The sequence below is a fragment of the Leptidea sinapis genome, chromosome 27 (assembly GCF_905404315.1).
Source record: "Leptidea sinapis chromosome 27, ilLepSina1.1, whole genome shotgun sequence".
NCBI lineage: Eukaryota > Metazoa > Arthropoda > Insecta > Lepidoptera > Pieridae > Leptidea > Leptidea sinapis.
The window spans coordinates 7,837,321-7,858,959 of record NC_066291.1 but is presented as its reverse complement, the minus strand read 5'-3'; the positions used below and the strand labels follow the sequence as shown (position 1 = coordinate 7,858,959).

The 21,639-nt window shown below is 33.4% G+C and overlaps 4 protein-coding genes and 1 long non-coding RNA gene across 6 annotated transcripts in view; 1 reads left to right on the top strand and 4 right to left on the bottom strand.

The window, feature by feature from the left end:
• Window positions 1–21,639, bottom strand: part of LOC126972898 (uncharacterized) — a 193,056-nt gene that overhangs the window by 17,684 nt on the left and 153,733 nt on the right. The gene's annotated exons all lie outside the window — the stretch shown is intronic.
• On the top strand, window positions 4,106–11,120 carry LOC126972823 (endoplasmic reticulum-Golgi intermediate compartment protein 3). The gene is made up of 8 exons (XM_050819906.1): window positions 4,106–4,455; window positions 4,538–4,696; window positions 5,102–5,238; window positions 7,268–7,341; window positions 7,565–7,730; window positions 7,805–7,994; window positions 10,374–10,575; window positions 10,654–11,120. The coding sequence occupies exons 1-8, from the start codon at window positions 4,365–4,367 to the stop codon at window positions 10,787–10,789; spliced, it is 1,155 nt and encodes a 384-aa protein (XP_050675863.1). The 5' UTR covers window positions 4,106–4,364; the 3' UTR covers window positions 10,790–11,120.
• LOC126972889 (reactive oxygen species modulator 1) lies at window positions 8,021–8,662 on the bottom strand. The gene is made up of 2 exons (XM_050820002.1): window positions 8,412–8,662; window positions 8,021–8,325 (listed from the first exon to the last, which is right to left on the bottom strand). The coding sequence occupies exons 1-2, from the start codon at window positions 8,540–8,542 to the stop codon at window positions 8,217–8,219; spliced, it is 240 nt and encodes a 79-aa protein (XP_050675959.1). The 5' UTR covers window positions 8,543–8,662; the 3' UTR covers window positions 8,021–8,216.
• On the bottom strand, window positions 10,577–13,332 carry LOC126972840 (transcription termination factor 3, mitochondrial). 2 transcript variants are annotated; one of them, XM_050819934.1, is made up of 3 exons: window positions 12,467–13,332; window positions 12,166–12,380; window positions 10,577–11,066 (listed from the first exon to the last, which is right to left on the bottom strand). In XM_050819934.1, exons 1-3 carry the CDS (start codon window positions 12,967–12,969, stop codon window positions 10,786–10,788), a joined length of 999 nt encoding a protein of 332 aa, XP_050675891.1. In that variant the 5' UTR covers window positions 12,970–13,332; the 3' UTR covers window positions 10,577–10,785. The 2 variants fall into 2 exon arrangements, with proteins under 2 accessions (XP_050675891.1, XP_050675892.1); XM_050819935.1 differs by lacking the exon at window positions 10,577–11,066 and adding an exon at window positions 11,244–11,699 and having other exon boundaries at window positions 12,467–13,220.
• Window positions 17,207–18,425, bottom strand: LOC126972864 (alpha N-terminal protein methyltransferase 1-like). The gene is made up of 2 exons (XM_050819969.1): window positions 17,685–18,425; window positions 17,207–17,454 (listed from the first exon to the last, which is right to left on the bottom strand). Exons 1-2 carry the CDS (start codon window positions 18,134–18,136, stop codon window positions 17,220–17,222), a joined length of 687 nt encoding a protein of 228 aa, XP_050675926.1. The 5' UTR covers window positions 18,137–18,425; the 3' UTR covers window positions 17,207–17,219.

Sequence of the window (21,639 nt, the reverse complement as noted above, 5' to 3'; positions counted from 1 at the left end):
TTAATTTAAAAATATTTAACCTCTGGCTGTATGGTCAACATGAACCACTATGTTTTGTCTTTGTATACCAGAAATCGAGTAAAAGACCGTTGTATTTTTTCCAACCTATCAACATGAATTTTGTAAAAGGGGTCCCAAATCACACAAGCATATTCCAAATGCGACCGAACAAATGCATTGTATAAACACATGACAGAATTAATCTGTTTAAAATCTTTTGAAGTACGCTTAATAAACCCAACCATTTTCGTCGCCTTTCCAACAACTTCATCTATATGTGGTTTGAATGAAAGTCTAGTGTCAATTAAAATTCCTAGATCTCTGGCAGTATTTACTTCATTGATGGCAAGGTCATTAACAAAATATGTTGTGGATATTACATTTTTCTTTCGCGTGATTTTAATATGAACACATTTATGAGCGTTGAGGATCATTTTGTTACTTCTGACCCAGTCACTAACAGCGTAAAGATCTTCTTGTAACAACGCTCCGTCATTATGCGACTTAATTAATCTGTATAACTTTAAATCATCAGCATACAGTAGCGCCTTGCTATGCTTCACAACCGATATTACGTCATTAATAAAAACGACAAACAGCAAAGGCCCTAAGAGAGAACCTTGGGGAACGCCAGAAAATGTGGTGTAAAACGTGGAGGTATAACCATTCGTGATGACTCTTTGAGACCTACCACTTAGGTATGACTTAAACCAAGATAATAGGGGGTTAGAGATACGGTAGTTGAAAAGCTTAGTCAGGAGTAGGTTATGGTCGACTTTATCAAACGCACTACTGAGATCCGTGTAAATGACATCCGTTTGAATACCACTGTCGACGCTTTCAGCTAGGTTATTAACAAAACTCATAAGATTTGTCACAGTAGATTTGCCACCAACAAAACCATGCCGAGTGTTAGAAATAAGTTCTTTGAAATGCCAAATCATAAATTTATGTAGAATCCTTTCAAAGACTTTCGGAAATATAGATAATAAAGAAATGGGGCGATAATTAGTAACATCAGATGTATCTCCTTTCTTAAATATTGGTACGACATTAGCTAATTTCCACTTAGTGGGAAAAGAAGATGTTAATAAGGAATGTGAAAATATAATTTTTAGTGGAAGGGCTAGTTGTTTTGCACATTTTTTTATGAATATTGGTGGGATACCGTCAGGGCCAGCCCCCTTTGAAGGATCGAGAGACAAAAGGGTTTTAATAATCACGTGTTCATTAATATATATATTACTCAAAGTGGAGTGCCCGTGAGCTGTATTAACACAATCATAAGAGACATTAATAGGGGTATCTTGATAAAGGGAGGAGAAATAACCAGCGAATATTTTTACTATATCTTCACCTGTGTCAGCCGTCATATTATTGTAACTCATTTTGCTGGGAAGCGATGGTGAAGAGCTCTTACGATTTTTGACAAATGACCAAAATCTACGAGGATTACCATGAATCTCAATATCCCTAATGTATTGTTTGTAAGAAGTAGGCATTAGCTTATCAACTCGGTCTTTAAGAATTTTGTATTCAAACAGATCTCTTGGATTTTTATATTTTTTAAATCGTTTTCTTAATTTTTCCTTTTCGTTTAACATACGAATAAGGGGCTTAGAGAACCAGATGGGAAATTTATAATTCTTATGAATCGACTTAGGTACAGTCTTTTCTATAATATTCTGAATAGATTTGTAGAATTTATCCACCATCGTATTGGTATTATTACAATTCTCCAGTTCAGTTTGCCAGTCTACTTTGTCTAATTCAGTAATTACGTAATCATAGTCTGCCTTCCGGAAGCTATAGGTAGCGAAAGGAACTGCTTTTAGGTTCGAGTGGCAAACTATATCAAAATTTATAAGTAGAGGTGGGTGATGTATATCAATTTTTGATAAAGGTTCTTCTGGGCAACTAACTTTACCCCCCTTAAAATTACAGAGAATTAGGTCAAGAATTCGATCGTTAAAGTTTTTAGTGTGATTAATTTGCATTAGATTATTTTCTGATAAGAAGTCTACAAAACTGTAACCTATGTTGCTATCATAGTTAGAAGGAATTAATTGCGGATATGTTTCGGAGTCGGTGCTCATAGACCATTTCAAAAAGCTAAGATTAAAGTCCCCAACTACAATAGTTTTGTAGTTTGAATTTGTATCAGTTCTAACTTTCAATGTAATCCAAAGGTCCTCGTTGTCACTTTCCCAAGAAATTTGCCTATATGATGGTATTGATTTGGAAACTGCTATCAAAACCCCGCCGCCATCCTCACGATTTGATTGCGTTTTATTGCGGTCACGTCTGTATATATTGTAATAGGAATTCAATATCTCGCCATCAAAAATAGAATTGTTTAACCATGTTTCCGTTGCAATAATCACGTCATATGTACATTTTAAGCTATTCAAATAGAGGTCGTCAAGCTTAGATCTTATTCCTCGAAAGTTTTGGTGGTAAATTGATATATTATTGAGTTTCAGGGTCCCATATTGCAAGTCCATACAAGTTAATTTAATTTGGATAAAGAATCCTCACAAGATATATGAACAATGGGTGACGTGTCGTTCTTTCTCACAAAAATTCTTCCGTTTCTAATCCAAACCCACTTAAAACCTCGCTCACGCGCGAGTATTCGGGTTTGCGAGTGGAGTTTCTTGTAGTATGGTGAGAGGTGTTCTGATATATAGATAGCCGATACCGGGCCCCCGTAGCCAATACTCTTGGAATTAAGTTTGTTTTCTTTATTGTTTTTGTTGTAGTTCGCTACTGCAGCAATGACTATATCACGATGCTTAGTGCTGCTTAGTTTTAGTACTATAGAACGAGGTCGGGTATTATTTGGGTCTATCTTTCTGACTCGAGATATTCCAACGATATCGGATTCTTTAAGCGGGCAGGAAACAACTTTAAAAATTTGTCTTGAGACGTTCACAAGATTTTCTGATTTACTTTCAGGTAAACCACAGATTTCAATATTGGTTTCTCGATTGTGTTGTTCTATTGAAGCGATACGAGTGGAATGGTCAGTGACAGTCCGTTTTAGGATAGAATTTTCCTTATCTAGGGAAGAAACTGTGGCGTATATCGACTTGAGTTCAGCTTTTAGAGTGTCGTATTCCTTTGCAAAAAAGGATATTGATTCCTTTAAATCTCGTAACTCCGAAAGCTCTCTCCTAAATTCCTCAAGTTCACTGCGCAGTATGTTTGAGATGGAATCCCGTACAGCAATGTTAACTTGGCTATTGATGGCTTCAAGTACGGATTTCTCAATCCTCGGCAAAGGCTGAATGCTTTCAAGTGAACGCACGGGTGTGTTAGCGTTGTCTCCTCTGCGTTCAGACAAACGGCAAGAAGGGCATTTCCAGGATGCTTTATAATCTTTTGACTGCTTTTTAAAATTGTCCAGAGAAATATTTAAGCAGCTATTGTGGTATTTGAAACTACAATCTCCACAAGACATTAACTCTCTAGGAATAATATTTCCCTTGCACGCTTCACATTGATGACCCATTTGGAAATCAATAAATATTGTTATATATACCTTTAGTTTTTACAGGTGTGGCGCGTCAATCTTCAATGTCAAGTCCAATTTTGTAATGAGGGTAGATAAAAATTAAATAAAAACCTATGATCTTATTTTCACAGAATTGGTCAGAATATCACTATTTTTCACATCAATAACAATTGTTCAAGTAAAACAATACAGTTATTTCACTTTTATAACGTTTCTGTAGTAAATAAACCACTATTAACATAGAATAGACTTTAAACTTCGGTAGCACAATAGCACGAATTTGCCAATGCTCATGACTCGTATGAATGATGCTCATGACTCATCATGTATTTGTAATATAAATTATATAATATTTATATGTATTGTTTATCAAAAAATGTAGTTTATCGAAAAAACCGTTTAGTAACTAGTAGTTAGAACACGCTTGTACTTTAACCTGCCCTCAAAGCATATTTTTACTCTAACGAACCCAGTACCTACTCAATGAATTGATTATGACGTGGTCGAGAAGTTGGATGACATTTGACAGTGACGTATGACGTATGTAGGTAGGTATTCAATGTTATGAAAATAAATATTAGATTTTTCATTGTAATACTGTAGCAGTGTACTGTAGGTACAGCTATCCATGTTTTTATGAGTTTAAACTGTACACCAAAGTCATGTTTTATGTTCCTATTTATTAAATAGGCTGCCATAATTTATTAAATAATCATACGTGTATATCTTTATGATTTCAATTAACTTTAATAGGACAGAAAACTATCGAACGTATTTTATGTCTAAAACTACTATAAAAAAACCTGAAAAATATAATTTTTATGAACTCTTTCTCTAATTATTTACAATGTCACAATTCATAAACACATTTAAGCAGTTTGATGCCTATGCAAAGACTTTGGAAGACTTTAGAGTGAAAACTGCAACAGGAGCAACAAGTACTATCCTTTATTTAAAAGTTATATTTGGAGTATGTACTAAGTACTCATATAAATAACAATACTTTATCTTTCATTGCAGTAACACTTTTAGGTGGTACAGTGATGATTTTGCTGATTTTGTCAGAGCTACATACTTACATATCTCCAAATATTTCGGAAGAATTATTTGTAGACACTTCTAGGGGTCACAAAATGAGAATAAATTTTGATATAATTGTTCCTAGGATTTCATGCAGCTGTAAGTTATACACAATGTCTTATTTGTTTTACCATTCTTAATTAAATTTTTATCTAGGTGTATTGTGTGTACTTCTCATATCTACATTGCTATTTATTTACCAAGTTTTTAGGATACATGCTGCTTTTGAGCTTCTATTGTGGAGCAATTTTGTACATAATATTGTGTTTTAATTTAGCTAAGTAAATGCTGAGCTATTGAGAAAGAAATATGTTATGTCTCGAACTGACAAGTACAATTGCAATGCCACTCCAATCTTGGGTTAAATCAAAGATCACTTGGTAGATAAACATCTTACTCCACTCATCACTTTCTCATAAAAAAAACATTTGATAGAATGTTTAAGTAATATACATAGTAATGTTATATACCTACTAAAAATACTATATTTAATCTGGCATACAGATTTAGTGTTAGATGCTATGGACTCTTCAGGAGAACAACACCTACAGGTGGATCATAATATATACAAAAGAAGACTGGACCTACATGGTAATCCAATTGAAGAACCTAAAAAGGAAGAATTAGTTACAACTCCTAAGGTATGTCTTCATAATATAATTTATATATAAAAAAAATAAGCTTAAATTCCACCTTTACACAACTCACCAAAGTCTTGGATGTTTTCGTCACCATCTGGAACTGTTGTGTTCCTCTACAGAACAGTTTTCAAGGAATTTTCTTCCGCATACAACCAAATAATGAAATGATTAGGCCCTGCACTTTTTTAAAAGGCTAGCAACACTTTTTTTGGTGTTGCAGGGGATGTCGGCAATGGTGATCACTTAAAATCTTAAAATCACATACACTCATTTGTCCTCCTATTCCATATAAAAAAAAATGTCCCACAGTTTTGCTCCATCAACAATAATAAAAAATGAATTGCTGTTCATTAGTCTCGCTAAAACTCGAGAACGGCTGGACCTTTTTGGCTAATTTTGGTCTTGAATTATTTGTGGAAGACCAGAGAAGGTTTAAAAGGCGAATAAATATGAAAATGCTCGGAATCAAATAAAAACAACAATAATGTTTTTCCTTTGATGTGTCCCCGTCGTTCAGAAATCAAATTGAAAGAATTGTTAAAAATGAATAACTAATTAGTATCTTTATATCTTTCTCAGGAGATAAGAAATAAATTTAATTTTAGCTAACTATAGTTGGTAGATTAACTGCAGTTGTTAACTATCTTACAGATTATTTTTGTGCAGATGGATATATCTTAAGTTTTAAAAATTTTAAATATTGTTTTTTTTTTATTACTTTATATGGCAAGACAGTGTTTGCTGAGTCAGCTAGTCAATTATAATTATTTAAGTTATATTAAATATAATATCATTGTCTGGCTCCCATAGTACTCATTTGTGGTCCTCTTGCATAAAAAATTGAGATACATCTAAATTCTAGATTATTAATGACGTGTCATCTTTTTATCAGTATTTTAACTATGCATGCAACAGCTATACTCCATTTCTGGTCAGAATTAATATAAGCCAAGCAGGTCCGACCTTTTTACTAAGACCTGACCATGAATGCTTTTTTATTGGAGCAAATAGTAATTGATACATACAAAACATCAAACGGCATATAAACAACTGAGCTGTATTATTAACCTGAATTGGGAAATTGGCATTAAGTAGACTTGTTTTTATAAAGTACTAGCTGACCCAGCAAAAGTTGTATTGCCATATAAAGTAATAAGAATAAAAACCGTTCTCGAGTTTTAGGGAGACTAACGAACAACAATTCATTTTTATATATATAGACTAATGCCTCAAAAAGCAGTTTATGTTTCTTGACCTTGTTTTGCTTAAGCACATACTAGTGTAATGAAAAAATTACCAATTTAAAGGGAATGGAAAAATCATTCCCAAGCTATAATCATTTTATGATTCTCTCTAACAACTAAGAAATTTGTTCCCTCACTGTTTAGAGAATTTTCAATTGGTCAACAAGGTGGGAATTTAGTTAGTTGCAAGATAATGTGGGTGGCAGTGATCACTTAACACCAGGTGGGTCACCTGTTTGTCCACCTTTTCCAATAAAAAAAGTGTCCACCAGGTTTGCTCCATCAATTATAATTATTTAAATTGTATTTAATATAATATAATTGCCGGGCTCCCATAGTACAGGCTAAGGCTAGATAATTTATGTGATTGTGTCAAATATCATATCATATTACTAGCTGACCTGGCAAACATTGTATCGCCATATAAATTTTTTGGGGCCTAAAAATAGATTACAACCTATTCTCAGATCAACCAAATATACATATAAAATTTCATATAAATCAATCAAGCAGTTTTGGAGAAGTATGGCAACTAAAATTGTGACATGAGAATTAAATATTTATATATATAAATGATATCTTTTTCAATGGCTAGATTTTAATGTTTAATAAGTAATAAATCTTAATTTCAGGGCATTTCAGCATGGCCAATGATATGGCACTTGCCATACCAGGTGCCTGTCAAAATTATCTACTGCCCCATGCGTCTTTTTAAACAATAGAGCAAGTTATATCATACCTCGGATGTTTGTGAAAATTTTATATAATCTTTTTTCTTATTCTAGGCTAAAAAGAATTCCTCAGATGTAGAAATTTATAAATGTGGAAGTTGTTATGGCGCTGCTCTAAATGAATCTCAGTAAGTTATTATAATAACTAATACATTTTAAATAATGAGGTAACAGATGTTATAAGTTGACTATTGTTAAATATTATCCTGTTTTCACATACAGTCACAATAACAACATTGAAATGACTTCTTGTATTGGTTGTATAAAATATTATTGAAAGTCTGCTAATTCCATATTGATTGATATATAATGATGAGAGATAAAATCATTTAAGTCAACACATGCTTTTAGATGCTGTAATACATGTGAAGATGTCAAGGAAGCGTATAAACTGCGTAAATGGGCTCTCCCAGATCTTGCTACGATTGAACAATGTAAAGATGATGAATCCCTTGAAAAGGCAAATCTGGCACTTAAAGAAGGATGTCAGTTATATGGCTACATGGAAATCAATAGGGTATTTTAATATGCTATTTTATTGTGTGAATGCATGATATTATATAAAGGGCTTCAAAATTTAGTTTGTTTTAGGTTGGAGGAAGTTTTCACATAGCTCCCGGAAAAAGTTTTACAATCAACCACATTCATGTTCATGATGTGCAACCGTATTCATCATCAGTTTTCAATACAACTCATATTATAAGACACCTAAGTTTTGGTACTGATATTAAAAAAGCAAACACTGCACCATTGGATGGAGTTATAGGCTTAGCCAAAGAAGGTATGTTCCTTTAAAAAATAATAATATTCTTTTGATAGTAAATTTATTGTTCTATTACTAATTATAATATTATTAAGTATACCTTAAAATAAAAAAAAAACATCAAATAAAACTAGTATGCATTTTTCAACCACATTAAAATTTACAACTATCAAACGATGTTTTTTTTTGGTAGATATAATTATAGAATAATTACTTTATGTACAGTTTTAATAACGCTTATCAACAACGAATTCCTGTTCCAATCGCCATAAATGTACCAAATGTTCCACCACCTTGAAGCATAACTTTCCCGACAGAATGAACCAGCTCACGTCCTCGAGCGCCATATCTGATAATCAAATGTTTAAAATTTATCACACTTATTTCATTGAATGTACACTAATATTAATTTGTCATTTTATAATTAATTATAACCTTAAAGCTGTAAAACCGCCGAATAAACCACCACTAGCCATTCCAACACAAAATCCTATCATAAACCCCATTTTCATTTTATCGAAACATGATGGTCCTTGAGTTTGGTAAACTCCACCAGGAACGGGCATAATGTTTTTTAATTCTTTAAGTTTGATAATTTAAAAATATTCTGCATAAATATCTTTATTCTTTTTAGTTACTTTATTTAACAGTTTACAGGGTTGTCACTAATGTCTTTTTTATATTTTTCGTTTCTATTCTATCAAGTGACATGTGTCAATGTTGACATATACATGACAATATCTTTGATTATTTTTTTATTTATAGCATTGGTAACAAGACCATCTGCTCAAAACAAAATACAACAAAAGAAGAATATTTATAACATTTATCAATTTAATTCTTATTTTGAATCAAGATTCAAAAGCGCGTAGTTTAAACCTAATTGAATAATGTTTATTTGACTTTATTAAGATTATCCACTTATATTTCGAGGTCTAGACAAGAATCTAGCGCTCATTTAGTAGGGTTAATAAGGTTAACCTTAGCAGGCTCCACTCTCTAACCTGCTAAGGTTAGAGACTGGAGCACTTAGTGGTGGAGTTAGCAATCTATGCTGACAATTGGCTGTTGACACAGTTGGATATAAAAAAAATACATTTGCAATGAAAAATAAAGTTTGTTTATTTAGAGTATTTCAACAACAAGGCCATCTATTTAAACAGGATTCAATTTTTAGAACATTAACAAACAGTTCTTTTTAGAATTTCCATAATGACAATTTGAACTTACTGACTTGGTTGAATAAAAGTGTGTATGTGTACCTACATAGGTAAGAAGTTATACTTCTTTGACATAACAAAACAGAAATCCCTTATAATTATAGTTGTAATTTATATGTGTAGAATCTAGATGTGACCAAAAAAATAATGGCACACTGCTTACCTCTAATTTCAGCAATGACACCCGCACACTAAAATAAAGTGACTAACAAATCGCCAGTGTAAGATGTAGCTTTCATGCAAAGTAATAAACCTGGCCTTTTGTCATGTGTTACCTACAACAAGAGGGTCTATCTGGACATATAAAATAGAAATCCTTAAAAGTTTATATTGCACTAAATAAGAAAATACAAGCAATGAAAATGTACCACAATAATATTTTACTCTTTCATTGGAAGCAGAACATATAAAATAGAAATCCTTAAAAGTTTATATTGCACTAAATAAGAAAATACAAGCAATGAAAATGTACCACAATAATATTTTACTCTTTCATTGGAAGCAGAGTCAACATGTAGAATTTGGGTGAATATGTGCAGGCACACCGTATAAATACTCTGATAGTTTTTACCTTACAAATATGTGCAGGCACACCGTATAAATACTCTGATAGTTTTTACCTTACATGCCAAAAGAAGTATTACTTCTTTAATATACTGATGATGGTTATATTATGAGCATGTTGTGTCGGGGAGCTTGTAAATTAACTCACTTTACTTTCGTTTATTGTGTTTGCACTCGTGAATATTAACAGAAGTAAGTTTATCTACGTGACTTATTACTCATAATTTATACCAATGCAAGTTGAAAGCCTATGACACTCGCGTGTAAAAAGTTAGTGTCATTCTTTGCTACTCGCATGCTTTGTTGTCAACAGTCAAGTGTCTGGTGTCTATATCTGTCTCCCTCTCTCTTATGTGATCAGTTGGCACTCCAAACAATACTGGGTTGCCAACTTAATGTGGATGCAATCGCCACATACATGTCTATGTATCATTTCTAATGTTGTGGAACTATTTACCACATATTAAGATACTGCTCTTATTATTTATATCAACTTTTTAAAATAGCAAATTAAATAAGAAAATTTCTGGTTTTTACATACTTTTCACAGGTTTTGCACCCCATACAAGTATATTCAAACCCCAATAACCAATTAATTCACAAATATTTTCAGGTGCTGTGATGTTTCAGTATTACATTAAAGTTGTGCCCACAATGTACGTTACTTTAGATAATACTGTACTACACACAAATCAATTTTCTGTAACTCGCCATCAGAAATCAGTTTCAAATATTAATTCTGAATCTGGAATGCCGGGTGCTTTTTTCAATTATGAACTATCACCATTGATGGTCAAATATACAGAAAAAGAAAGGTAGAAAGCAATAAATATATTCTGAAATGGTAAGTTTAATTACATTTACACTTTAATTACATAGTTTTTTTTTTGCAGGTCAATTGGTCACTTTGCAACTAATGTGTGTGCAATAATTGGAGGTGTTTTCACAATAGCTGGGATTCTGGATACATTGCTTTATCATTCACTGAATGCATTACAAAACAAAGTTATGTTAGGGAAGTCTGGCTAAACTTGTGTTTTTAAGAATATGTTAAAATCATCAACATTGCACTTGGCAAACTTTGTGCAAAAATCTATATCTGTTCCCTCACAAAGTGCCATCAAAGGGACATAGTTTTCTTTAGCTGGATTGTATTGAGATCTTCCTAATTTATCCAAAAATTCATGCCTCTGCTTAACTCTAAAATTTCTGCTCAATAATATATCAGGATGCTGTAGTATTCTTTCATGTGGTATGTTCATAATATTATGTATATAGTTAAACCTTTGAAAAAGTGACCTTTGATCTGAAATCAAATAGTGAATTGAATAAACTTGTATTTATATAAAAATCTATGAAATGTTGTGTTGTTAATTATATGAAATAATTAAAAAATAAGGTCCATATTCCAGATGTCTCAAAACATAAACACAGTTATCGAGTATATTTTGTCATTGTCTTCATAAAAGAGAGGACCAACAGGCCCCTGTGCAGGGCTTGCATGGAGGCTCCAGCCTTCACTCTCCTCACACTCCAGTGATGACCACACACTTTAGTCTGATTTGTGGCAAAATACCTAGGGTCACTGAACATTTCCCAGTGATTGTGAGTGACATCAAAGGTTTGTTTTCCCACGATATAGTTCGGATAGCAAGATTAGCCATGCTCCTCATCACACAAAACTAATGCATATAGAACTACAATGCTACAATAGGCATAGGCATCAAATGTGGTACAAGGCCATGATTTTTATTTTATATACTAGCTGACCCGGCAAATGTTATTTTGCCACATAAATTTATTTTAGAGTTAGACTGTTTCTTCCACATTGCAACATTACTTTATTTTTCTAAAATAAAAATAGCCTAAGCTACTCCTTATTACATCAGCTACCTGCCAATAAAAGTCCCGTCATAAGTATAGCCATTACAGAGATTAGCTGGAACAGACAGACAAAAATTGTTTACAAATAAACACTCCAATTTTATTAATAAGTATAGGCGCAATCGAGCAAGAGGCTTATTTGATGTGAAGTAGCAGTTAGCTTAAGGACATCTGACACAATAACAAGTCAAGAGATATGTTGCCAGCCTTTAAGTAAGTTGGGAATATAATGCTCTAAGATTGAAGGTCCCTAAGTCGCTATACTTATAAAAACACACTTGATTATGGATTGAAACACCTTACTGAATACAGACCTTACATTATGTTAATTTAATTATTAAAACATTGATTAAAGTGAACTCAAATGCATGCAACATTGTATTTTTTTATGTTTCAAATGTATGTTAATAATCACTCCTATTTACTATGGCACTATTAGTTTTCATCATCCTGTAATGGCTTGGGATGATTCCTAACAAACAAGCCAAGTCCATCAAATAACTTTAAAGAAAATAACTTACTTAACATCCACAATTTAGGCTTTTTTAATAAAAGGGATTTAACTTCTTTATCATTGAATCCCATCTCTTCCTTAATGACAAAGCTATTAGTAATAATACTATTTAACTGGTAAGTAATTAATTTTGGTTGTTTTGATGCTAAGTATCTCATATCATATCCATTCAGTTCAAATTTGTTTTGAAAAAATCCTAATCTCCTATCTATCCTTACTGTACTGAAACAAAATGAAATATTAGTACATGTAGGTACATATATACAAATAAATATATATTATGACATTCAAGAGAAATATGAGCTTACCTGAACATCAACCAGAAAGGATTTTTTGAAATAATTCTCTTTATTGCTTCAATATTAAATGACTTTGATTGCAAATAGTTCACTCTTACTTCCAAGTCTTCAACAGGTTCGCAAAGAATTAAGGGATTCATGGTTATAAAATCTCCTATGCAGTCCACATTTACAAATTCTTTTAGAAAAAGGATGTTCCTCTTCATATCTCTGTGAAAATCTAACTTCAAAATTTTCTCAGTGATGTATGGTTTTTTCTCTATTTTTGATAGGTTTACATTTAAATGAACGAGATTCTGTAATGTTTCTGATGTATTTACATATGCAGCTAAATTAAATGACTGTGAATGATGTGGTACAACATCGGACAGATCATCAGTATGGATATCTAAAACACTAGCGCTTTTTATATTTGTTCTAACATCTAAAATACTAGCACTGGTACACAAGTCTCGGTATTTTGGTCTGGTCCCTAAATTAAGTAAACATTTTAGAATAACAGGAAATTTCATCGTGGTATTGTTATATCCTTGTTAAACGTGGTACTTTACACGGAGAGTAGTACCTATATTCTTTGCTATACACTGGAAACTTAAATTTTTCAACTGTTTATATTTGGCTAAAACAGTATTAATTGATAAGTACTAGAAGTAATAAAAAATGGGTTTAATATTCGTAATGTTTTTTGGAATTATTATTTTATAATTTGTAAACAAAAACATAGGTAAGGCTCGTCAATCGTCACAGGCTGGTCACAACCACAGAACACTTACTCTAATGAGCACAACTCACATGAATGTTTTTTTTCATTCCGCTCCCAAAGAGAATGTAAGTACTACGTAAAAGCCACTTCTTTCAAAGCTAAGTTCTACTCTTTCTACTGTGGCTTTTGTGGAAGATATACAGCTTAAGAAAGTTAGCCCCCCAGATTTTTTTTTTATTACATCGTTAGTTCGCCATTTGTTCTTGATTGTTCTCTATAAACATTTGTTTGTTCTCGATTTCTTTATTTAAAAAAAAAATTGCAATTCATTAAAATTGGTTAGGTTAGGTTATGTATGAACAGTTAAAACAACGCACGAGCCGAGCGTAGCGTGCCGCGGCAGCGGCCGGCTAGTGCCAGAACCAAATAGTAGGCGTTTCCCCCCATTAACAGGGGGCGGGGGCTAACTAAAGGGTATGTTTTTAATTAATTGTTTTTAAATAAACAACAAAAGAACAAACAATTATTTATACCGAACAATTAAGAACAAACTACGAACTAACGATATGCGATAATGAAAATTCAAAAATAGAAAAAAAAAATTTTTGGGGGGGCTAAGTTTGATGAGCCAAGATATACTACAAGTGTGCCGATGTCTTGTAGAAGTAGGCCACCAAGCATAAAGTATTTGTTTACTAATTTTAATGGGAGTGATCGTTGCTACGGCTAGAATGAATTTCTTATTAATTTATGAGTTCTTTCAAAATGTTAAAAAAAAATCAGATTAAACTAACAAAATTATAAGAACTCACATTTATTTTTCCATTTTGTAACTTCGACGTTCCACATATACGTAACCAAACGAAATGGAAGTACTTAACGTTTACTGGTTATCAAGATACGACTGCCTATATTTTAACTTATCTGCCATCATTTACTAAAATAAATTTGTTTAATTGTTTCTGTAGTCATCTAAGGTGTAACTAATAATATTTTGATAAATGGATTACAAAGTTACCAGTAAAAAATCACAGTTATAAAGTGGAACAAAAATTTAATACAGTAACGCTTTCCGAGTTTCAAAGCCAATAACTTTTAATGATATTTCTGACGAACTCTTCGAAAAAAATTAGCTTTTTCAGATTTGCGGTGTAAGTAAGTATCAATTATCACTAAGTTAGCTAGCACTAGTTGGTTATTGTTCACGTTCTTGTAAGCCGTTCATATTCACTGGCAATGACTTGCCGAACACAAAATAATTGCTAATCATTGTCAACTGGGCTTTTAAAAAATAAATATTAAAAAGAGCGAGTATTGTTTTCATTTCTGACTGTGTGCTTGTTGCGTCCTTTCATGTGTCTCATTGAAACAAGCGGGATAGAAAGGCATGTGAATACTTGTCAATAATCGTACCATATTTGAACGTAGTGCTTAAATTCTCTTTGCCATATTTAATGAAGAAAATATTCGTTGTAAGTACTAAATTATTTACGTCTTTGGCCAACCCATCTAATACGAATAAAAAAAACTTACCGGTGATAAAAAAGATGGTGTGACACCATCTTTTTTTTGCGTCGTGAACGTACTATTTGGGCACTTTTTTATAGCACACTTAGACTTGGTGATGTGCTTACATTGTCTTTAAGCACACTTGCCGTTTCGCTATCAGACTGCGAATGATATGTCCATATGTATAATAGAGTCATTGGGTTTACATAGCCATAAGCTAATTTCAAGTCGAAAATGACTCCAAGAGCAGATTAATTACGTACAAAAGTCATATTTGTAATAAAAGTAATGTCACTATGAAAAGTGCCTTCCTTTATATAACAATAGAGAGCGTTAAGTTTAATATACAAACAGGAAATTATTAAGACAATACTAAAGAATTAGATATTTTTACTGCTGAGTACCAATACGTATTAACTGTTCTATGTATGCATATAAAGTAGTTTTAAAAAAGCGGATGTTATACACTGTGTTGAAATATTCCTGTACCTACTATATTTGACTCGGAAATTAAAATGTAGAGACACCACTAAAATAAAACAATCATTCAAATGAGTACAATATTTTTTCGTGGCAGGTCATTATTTTATAAGTTCATCAACAAGCTCGGATGCGAACACGAGGCAAGAGCATTCCGTTTTAGCAATTGACATATAATTATTTTGCAAAATGATTTAAACTTCAAGTTAATTACACTTTTTTTTTTTACTTACCTGATATTAGCACAGTTTTTCACTGAACACTGTGATTGCATGGCGTAGTATTCAAAGGCGGTCTGCCTGCTAGAGTTTTTTGTCAGACAATTTTTGAGCGTGATTGTGAGTTGCTTGTTGTAGGTCAATGTTTGAGGTTGATTTACTTATGTAATGATCTCTTTTAAATTTTTCATAAATATAATCGTAGAACTGAGAACATGTCATATTTCTAAATTTATATTGACAAATTTACCAGTGGGAGGCTCCGTTGGACCAAATACCGGCTAGATTGTACGTACCATAACGGCGCCTATTTCTGCTGTGAAGCAGTAATGTGTAAGCATTACTGTGTTTCGGTCTGAAAGGCGCCGTAGCTAGTGAAATTACTGGGCAAATGAGACTTGACATCTTATGTCTCAAGGTGACGAGTTGTAGTGCCGCCCAGAATTTTTGGGTTTTTCAATAATCATGACTCATGAGCGGCACTGCACTGTAATGGGTAGGAATCAAGTCTCGTCCCTTATTTTCATTAAAAAAAAAACCAATATGGATCCAATGGGCTCTACACTGGTTTTTGCCGACCTTTTTTCTTCTTCTGTCCATTAAGCCGTCGTTAATGAGAATATTCTTTCTTTATTTGCGTTTTGGATGTATGAGTGCCCCCACAATCCCCGCGCCGCTCGGCTCGAGCTGAACATTTTTATATTTCTTGGAAATTGTTGAAAAACGATAAATATCTGACATGTGGCAATACGGGACGGAATGTGAAACGGTGACAGTCCCGTATATATTATATACAGGACGTATGGCAACTGTAATATTAGGGAATGACCTACTCGGTACTAACTATGCGTACTACGTTAGCAATGCACGCTTCTTATGATAGCACCTTACATTATGTAGTTTAAATAAATCCTGTAAAAGTTATCGCAGAATTAAAACGACCGCGCAAAATAAAAATGTCAAGTGTTTCCACAACTGTGGCAGGTGTCTAGCGGCGGCCCACTACAGCTTCACTGCCCAGTGCGTTTCGGGAGTCGGCCGTCGGGCCGTATTACGTATACTCTATGCTAGTCACCTCTGTATATTTTACTAGTATTATTCTAATTACGCAGTAGAACTACTTTACGTCTAACAGATTAGAAAATTCACCATAGTCTATACCAGCGGTAGGTGATTATGAATGATTGCTATATTTGAATTATTTTGTATTACTAATGTTGATAATCAATTATAAAATAAGAAAAAACTTATGTTCATAATCGAATGATGTTACTAATCCTGTTTCATTAACTAAAGATAGAGAGACTCGAAGATGAGAATCGCTGACGGCTGTTTGGCTTAAAGACAGAAACTGACTTTGTGGTTTTCAGAAAATAATTAAAATGATTAGTATTATTAAAAAAATTAACCTTTACGGTATTATCAATCATAAAGAAAATTTATACTTATTAAATTATTTAGTTGTGTACATACCTAAATCCAACACTCATCATGGAAACAATATCCTTAAAGTGTAATAAAGAAATACCAGAATGTTGCAGTTTATGTGTATAAGTAATACACAACTTTTTATGAACCATATATGAGGGGCTCGAACCTCTGGCATTCCGTGCCAGTGCTCTCCCAACTGACCTAACCGTTCAGGTGATGTATCGTCATAAAATCTTGTATGCTTTGTTCAACTCTCAGGTTGTGGCTTCATCTACAGGATCTACTTTACAGTTGATAACCTGCTCAACCCCAATATTAAGAATTGGGGACCTAAGTATCAGCAAGCAACTTGTGGTCTTTGCACAAGCTAAGACTATAAAGATGGCTTGGAGTAACAAAAAGTTCAAATTACAAGATATGACTATATTGTATTCTCATTTATTGGAACTAGTGCAAACATGTACACAGGATATATTCCATTAGGAAGATTTGTTTGTTTACATTGTTTTATTCTTTTTAAATTGGCACTTTTAAATATTTGAATAAATTGTTTAAGAGGCCTTGTGATTGATGAATCCACTTCATCAGCTTCTACTTTACCGGATGAAGTAACATTCTCTTTAACAATAATAATTCCATTATCTGCTAATGCATTCCTGAAAGAACAATATAAAATTTTTCAATAATCTCATTATAGTATCTTGTTACAAAACTATGTTAATATATTATCCACATAAATTTTTATTTAATTCTCTATAATTCAAATTCATTGAATCATACGAGCTCCAATTTAAAGGCAACAAAATATAATATTCATGTTTTTACATAATAACAGACTAAAGTACAATTTCATTTATTTATAAAATGGCAATTAAAAGTTTGTTACCTGCATTTAATCAAATATTTAACTAAATCATCATCTTTTAAATACCCTAATACCCATTGATTCCAAATAATATCATATTTTCTTTCTGGGTTAAAATCTTGCAAACTATTTTGATATAACGCCCCAATTTTGTAGCTGTCAGCACCAACATAGTTTAATATTTCACTCAAAAACTTTTTATCTGGTTCTATTACATCCACTCTATTAAAAAAAGGCACTAAAAGGTTCTTTGAAATTCTTCCAATACCTGCTCCACAATCTAGTGCAATCTCTTTACGGGGACCTTTTTCTAACAGAAATAATGATTCTAAAAATTGCTGAGATCCCGAAATATCAACATCAGATATGAAACCAAATCCACCAAGAACACCATCTAATGTTGCAGGGATTTCTGCCCAGTATTCTAAAGATTTATCGTAATCAACTGTTTGTAGTTTTTGCATTTCCATCATATGCTAAGTTATATTTCAAATATAACAAGTCAACAATTTAAATCGGATCATAGGAAGTAGGATCGCCTAGTGAAGATTTTTAGAAAGCATCAATATTTTCATTATCCGATAGGAATTATAGTAAATAAATAGTTAGAATTTGTTGTTGTAGAATAATAAAATATATAAATATTTTTTTTTTACAAAATTTCTATTAAATCTCTTATTAGCTCCAATATTCTACAATATAAATTTCTTAAATCTTTTAACCACAGCCTCTAACCTTAAAAATTACATTAACCACATTCGCAGCTGACACTTGACAGCTGACAGCTCTGTGAATTTGTGGGGTGACAGCTGGTGAAATGACACAGGAGTACAAAACCAAATACATATTTGTGCCCTTAGAATATTGACACTATAGAAGTAGTCTCCGTGTGCCCCTTTTAGATAGCAATAGTTTTGACAGGAGTAGTCTTAGGTGTTGTCATATTAGAAAATTTATTGGAGTATGCGTTTCTTTGCGGAAATCCATGATTATCAAAAAGATTTGAGTTTTCTTTAGTGTTAATTACGCCAATATTTGTCTCTTAAACAATTCGACTCGTGTTTCGCCTCTACACGAGGCATCCTCAGGACGTGTTGACTCGCCCAAATCTGGCACGAGATTGAATCAAATGAGCCGGCAACCGCCTCTCTTATACTAACCGCATTTTTTACCGACTTCAAAAAGCAGGAGGTTCTCAATTCGACGATATTTCTTTTTATGTCTGTTACCTCAGAACTTTCGTCTGGGTGAACCAATTTTGATGATCCTTTCTTTTTTTGAAAGCTGGTGCTTCCCGTGTAGTCCGTTCCCATTTTAATTTTGTCTAGTTCCGACAGAGGCACTCACGAGAAAACTACACCATCAAAAAAACTTTTCCAAAACAATATAAGATGCACTAAAAGTGAAAAGATAATTGCGGTTTCTTCTACTTATTAATAATAATATCTTAAAATTAGTCCTAAGTAAAATGAAATGATAAATATTAGACTACCCAAATGTCAATCAAATTATAACAACAATATGATGTAATTACAATTATTGTTATTGTTTGAGTCGGTGTCAGCCAAGGTAGGTTTACAACTACATACTAGTACATAACTATGTATGTAGTTGTAAACTAATATCTATAACTATAGATGAGACGTGCTTGTGTCGTTGTGCGACGCGACAAGACTGGAGGTGAGAGCGGGAAATTTATTAATATACATTAATAAAATTTAAGTGCACCTTTAATAAGCCCTTTCTTTATATTTCTTGTTATTATTTGTATCGCATCAAAGTGGACTGAGGAAATTCTTGCATGTTTATTTGGTTCCCATAAACCTGTTCGTCCTTTTGCTTTTATCCATTCTTTTTTAGTATTGTATCTCATGGAAACCTAAAATAGACTATTTTGTTTATTATTTTACTACACACTGTCAAACATCCTTACATCATGTTCCATATCTTATTATCAATCACAGGAATACATACAAATGTCATTTAAATTTCCTTTCTCCATACAAATATACAGTTGTAAATTATTAACACTATTAATTAATACCCGATGTTAATGTTATTTTGATCAAAATGAATAAAAAAGATTTAAAATAAATAATTACCCTATAACTTGAGTAAAACTATATCTATGATGTGGCAACATTTTAGTTGTCACTGTTTTATGTTATGTTTATTATGGTTACGACAAATTTACTGAAAATAGGTGACTATGGATCAAAAATCATTACTTTTGGAAATAATATTTTATATAAAATTTATATGATACGCGCTTGTTACAAATTAGATTGGAAACGTTAAGTGAAAATCAATACATACCTGTGAAAGCTAAATCCTGGATTTTTACATTCACTACAGGTTTGGCAACCAGACACAACACCCAACCATGGCCTTAACTTTTATTAGTTGAAAGGCATCCGTATCTTGTGAGATATATCTTTTGGTATGTCAAATATGTTACAAAACTATAAAATCACAAAAATACTATTCGCAAGCTCGATGACATGACAGTACTTTGTTTATTTGCCCCAAAGTTTGACATTGGGGCAAATAAATAAATGGGTTACGTGATAGAGGTTTAAGTGTCAAGTGCGTACGGTATCAAATTTCAAGAGCTCCGCGTCGCAAGTATGTCACCAACGTCACGCGGAGGTTGCTAGCTTCCTAGTCATAACTCTTATGTTAACAAGTTTCTCTCAGACAGCGCGAGCCTAGTGCGCCATTGCAACAATATCGTCATATGTACCATACATAGTCCTGCAAGCGGTACTGTCTCCCAAGTCTCCGGGTGCGCAGGCTTCATCGTTTCGCGGGCGCCCCTTCCTTAATGGACGGGGTACTTGCGATGTGGTGTGAGGATGCAAACGCTCTCAGTTGGCTGGAGAGAGAGGTCAAAACCATAACATCACCCATACCCGGCACCACTCTGGCAGTCATCAGACAGTCCGGGTTGAAGAAGAGGCTCAAGGCAGAGCACTTAATACATACCCGCATCACTGAGGCAGCCACTCTACACAAGGTTCTATGTGCCCAGAACCCGTGGTACAAAGTAGACACGTGGAAGTGCTATGACATGACGGTTGACGATAACACAGAGGAAACAGGCTCCAAGGACAAGGTGGTCCATCTAATCCTTGGAATACCGGAAGACCAGAAGCCAACCATCCTGAAGAGAGACCGCCGGGTAGCCCACATGTCTGGAAGTAGGTTCTTCCCCTCAGAAGAAGCAAGAACGGCAAATAAACCAACAGTGGCAAATGAACCTACAGTAGGGAAAACATCGACCCCAGAACCGTCTACCTCAGCCACGCAAGAACGCCAAAGCGAGATGGAGACGAATCTGCCTCTGCAACATGAGGGAACAATGAGCGACGAAGATGACGTCCTCCGTAGTCCATAGATAGCGGTGGCCACACTACGCAGAGTGCTGGAGGCAAACAACAACATTGCCGCAATGATCCAGGATCATCAACCCTGGATCAGGAATAAATAAAATATGTGGCGTAAACAACATTGGCGGTAAGTTAACTACTAAACACAACAGTTGACAGACCAAGGACTTGCATTTATATGCCAAACACAGTAAAAACCACGCTGCTTAACCCGTCACTGCCACACCCACCGCGCGTTACCGACGCCAATTTCAACGGGCTCGTGTTACAATAAAATTTATTGGTTTTGAAGTGTTTAGGCTTGTTTATAAAAACGAACGTATGCAATGCTTTTGTTATTAAAAAACTAGCGCTTTATTAGATTACATAAACAATAGATACTGCGTAATTTAAACAAATTTCGTTTAAAGTAGGGCTGTCATGCAAAACGGCTGACCGCATTTTGACGGCTTGTCGTATTTTCATAGATAAAGTTTTAAAATTAAATATTCTTACTTTTATAGTCTGTTAAATTACCTTTCTTGTGGTATATCGTATAGCTTGTCTTACTCTGTGTATATTTAACGATAAAATATCTACTACCATTG